At 33.9% G+C, this 2,469-nt stretch overlaps 1 protein-coding gene across 7 annotated transcripts in view; it reads right to left on the reverse strand.

Moving 5' to 3' along the window:
* Window positions 1–615: 615 nt before the first annotated feature.
* LOC108766400 (slit homolog 1 protein) overlaps window positions 616–2,469 on the reverse strand; it is a 119,217-nt gene continuing 117,363 nt past the window's right edge. For all 7 annotated transcript variants that reach the window (XM_018515668.1, XM_018515670.1, XM_018515672.1 and 4 more), the window contains 3 exons: window positions 2,233–2,413; window positions 1,988–2,127; window positions 616–1,213 (listed from right to left, as the gene is read on the reverse strand). In XM_018515668.1, the coding sequence (XP_018371170.1) occupies window positions 945–1,213; window positions 1,988–2,127; window positions 2,233–2,413 (590 nt within the window). In that variant the 3' untranslated portion in view covers window positions 616–944. The remainder of the gene's footprint in view (window positions 1,214–1,987; window positions 2,128–2,232; window positions 2,414–2,469) is intronic.

Below are 2,469 nucleotides of genomic sequence, written 5' to 3' on the forward strand. Positions count from 1 at the left end.
GTGAAAAAAAAACGCTCGGTGAGATATCCGAAAGAGTATAAAGTACTCAGTTCTCAAAAGATCGATTGTCGCGGTTACCAAATGCTACATGATTGTCCACGCGCGATCGCATCGCATGGACGCGTGTCTGCACAGAAAAGCAACCATCGCTATGCGCATAATATATATACCTCTCCGCACACGAGACACATGTCCTCGCGTGCCCTCCTGGGAAATAAAAAAGCGGCTTGTCAAAGGGCAAAAGGAATCAATCAATCAATTTCTATCCGTTGCTCCGAATCGTAGCAATCCGTTTGAATAATATCAGATGCTTCCTTCGTCAGCCGGTGTTCAAATCTTGTTATAATTTGGCCGATCGTGACAAACGAACATCGTGATAATACGCCGACTTTTCGTCTCGCAATTCACTCAGAGAAAAATTCATTGATTTAAAGAAATTCATTCTCAAATCAAAGAAAGTCATTTCTTTGATTTAAACATTATTTTCTGAAATCAAATAAAAAAATTCATTTGATTTAAAGAAATTATGTTCAAATCAAAGAAATTTTTTCTTTAACCGTATAGCAAAGAAACATTTCTTAAATCGAAGAAACCTTTCTTTGGATGCTTGCATCATTTCCATAACAGCGTCCACACGAATATATTAAATTATCGCGATGATACGTGATAAAGTAGCGTTTCTCAATTTCTACAAAAGGATGGCCATCGTGGAATCGTGACACGTCTCCGCTATCGCGTCACGATTATCTCGAAAGGCACGGAATCCTTCTTCTTTTTTGCAGAACTGAATAACAAAAATTAAAAATTTGTAATGACCTACAGATTCTACAGCAATCACGTGACTTATAGCATGGTTTTAAAGAAGACGAGAAATATGATTATTAATCGTTCCGTCGAAACGAAAAGTCGACCGTCTGTCACCGCGCTGCCGCATTCTTGAGAGATTAAAGTAGAACACCAGTAAGAATAATCAACGGTAGTGTCTTGTCCAAATACAATCTGCACCCAGCAGCTGATGACGAGAATTTTCCGGCGTTCTTGCCCACGCAGCCCATTCTATCGAGCGGAATACTCTGCACGGAGTATTCACGATGTTCCGAAACCATCATACAGACTGTTCGCTTCTTTGACATCATCTCGTCATCTTTGTCGCGCAGATTTCCGAGCCACACGGAATACCATCGAAGCTCGCAGTCGCAAATCAAAGGATTATCTACACGAGAGAAAAACGGAGTGGAAGAGAGATAAAATTAATAAAATCGCACGATAAAAAATGGATTACGCTTCTACTGAAATGGAACCTGATCAACTTTTGCTAAAAGTATAGCTTTAACGTACAATATGTTATTTATAATTCGGTGATTATTAATTTTTAATATGTATGATGATTTTCCTGTTACTCCTTTTCTGAATCACGATAATGATTCTTTTAAACGTCAAAATGATGTTCAAATAAATCGTTACTGATTGCAAAAGTAACTTTTAATAATCATTTTGGTAATCTATTTTGAGTTGTAATAATTAATTATTTAATCAGTGATGCCATTTTAACGTTGTGATGACTTATGTTCTGCTTGCTATACACAATGGATCCGTTCATATCTCAGATTAATTTTCATTACTTTTAAAAGTGTACAAAAATTATAAAGTGATTTTTACATATACTTAAAATCTCTAAAAAGTAGTACTTGTAAAAGGTTGTGTATTTAAAAAAATTGTAGATAAATGTTATAATTAATTACTTAGTATTCCTAGTATTTAAAAAAAAGTAATATGCAGAACACAAATGACTCAATTGTGTATATTAAAAATATTCAATAAGATGTGAGAAATAAAGATTTTTTACTTTTAAAATATATTTCATTCGTTTAAATATTATGGTCTTAATTTAAGTAAAGGGAACTAATAAAATTTCTGAATTATCGCATATTCGATTAAAAGAAAAGTAATATAAATGTTAAATAAAAGAAGAGATGCTTTTTTTTACCTGTCATGTCTATGTGACGTAGAGTATCAACGATGTTCTCCGTAACTTCTTCCGGGATATGTGTGAGTCTGTTATTTTGCAAATTTAAAGTTTCTAGCGAATTGAGATTTTCAAATACCAGAGGCGGAAGTATTTTAATCCTGAAAACATTACGTGAAGTTGTAGATTATTTTGCATATATATTAGAAAAATTGAAATACTTTTCGTTCTAAATTCCTAAGTTGCATGGAAAGAAAGGATATTACATATTTTTTTGCAGATTAAGGAAAGTGATGGAATCTCCATAGCCCGTGAAAGCGTCCTCCGGAAGTACAGTGATGTTATTTGACCGTAAATCAAGGTGGCGTAAGCGATGCAAACGTCGCAGAGCGTCACTCGGTACCATATGCAAATTGTTATCTCCCAGTCGTAAATATTGCAGATTTTCTAAAATGAAAATTACAGAAAGAATATATTAAAAAATTTTAATATATATATATATA

This window comes from Trachymyrmex cornetzi, unplaced genomic scaffold, assembly GCF_001594075.2.
Source record: "Trachymyrmex cornetzi isolate Tcor2-1 unplaced genomic scaffold, Tcor1.1 scaffold58, whole genome shotgun sequence".
NCBI lineage: Eukaryota > Metazoa > Arthropoda > Insecta > Hymenoptera > Formicidae > Trachymyrmex > Trachymyrmex cornetzi.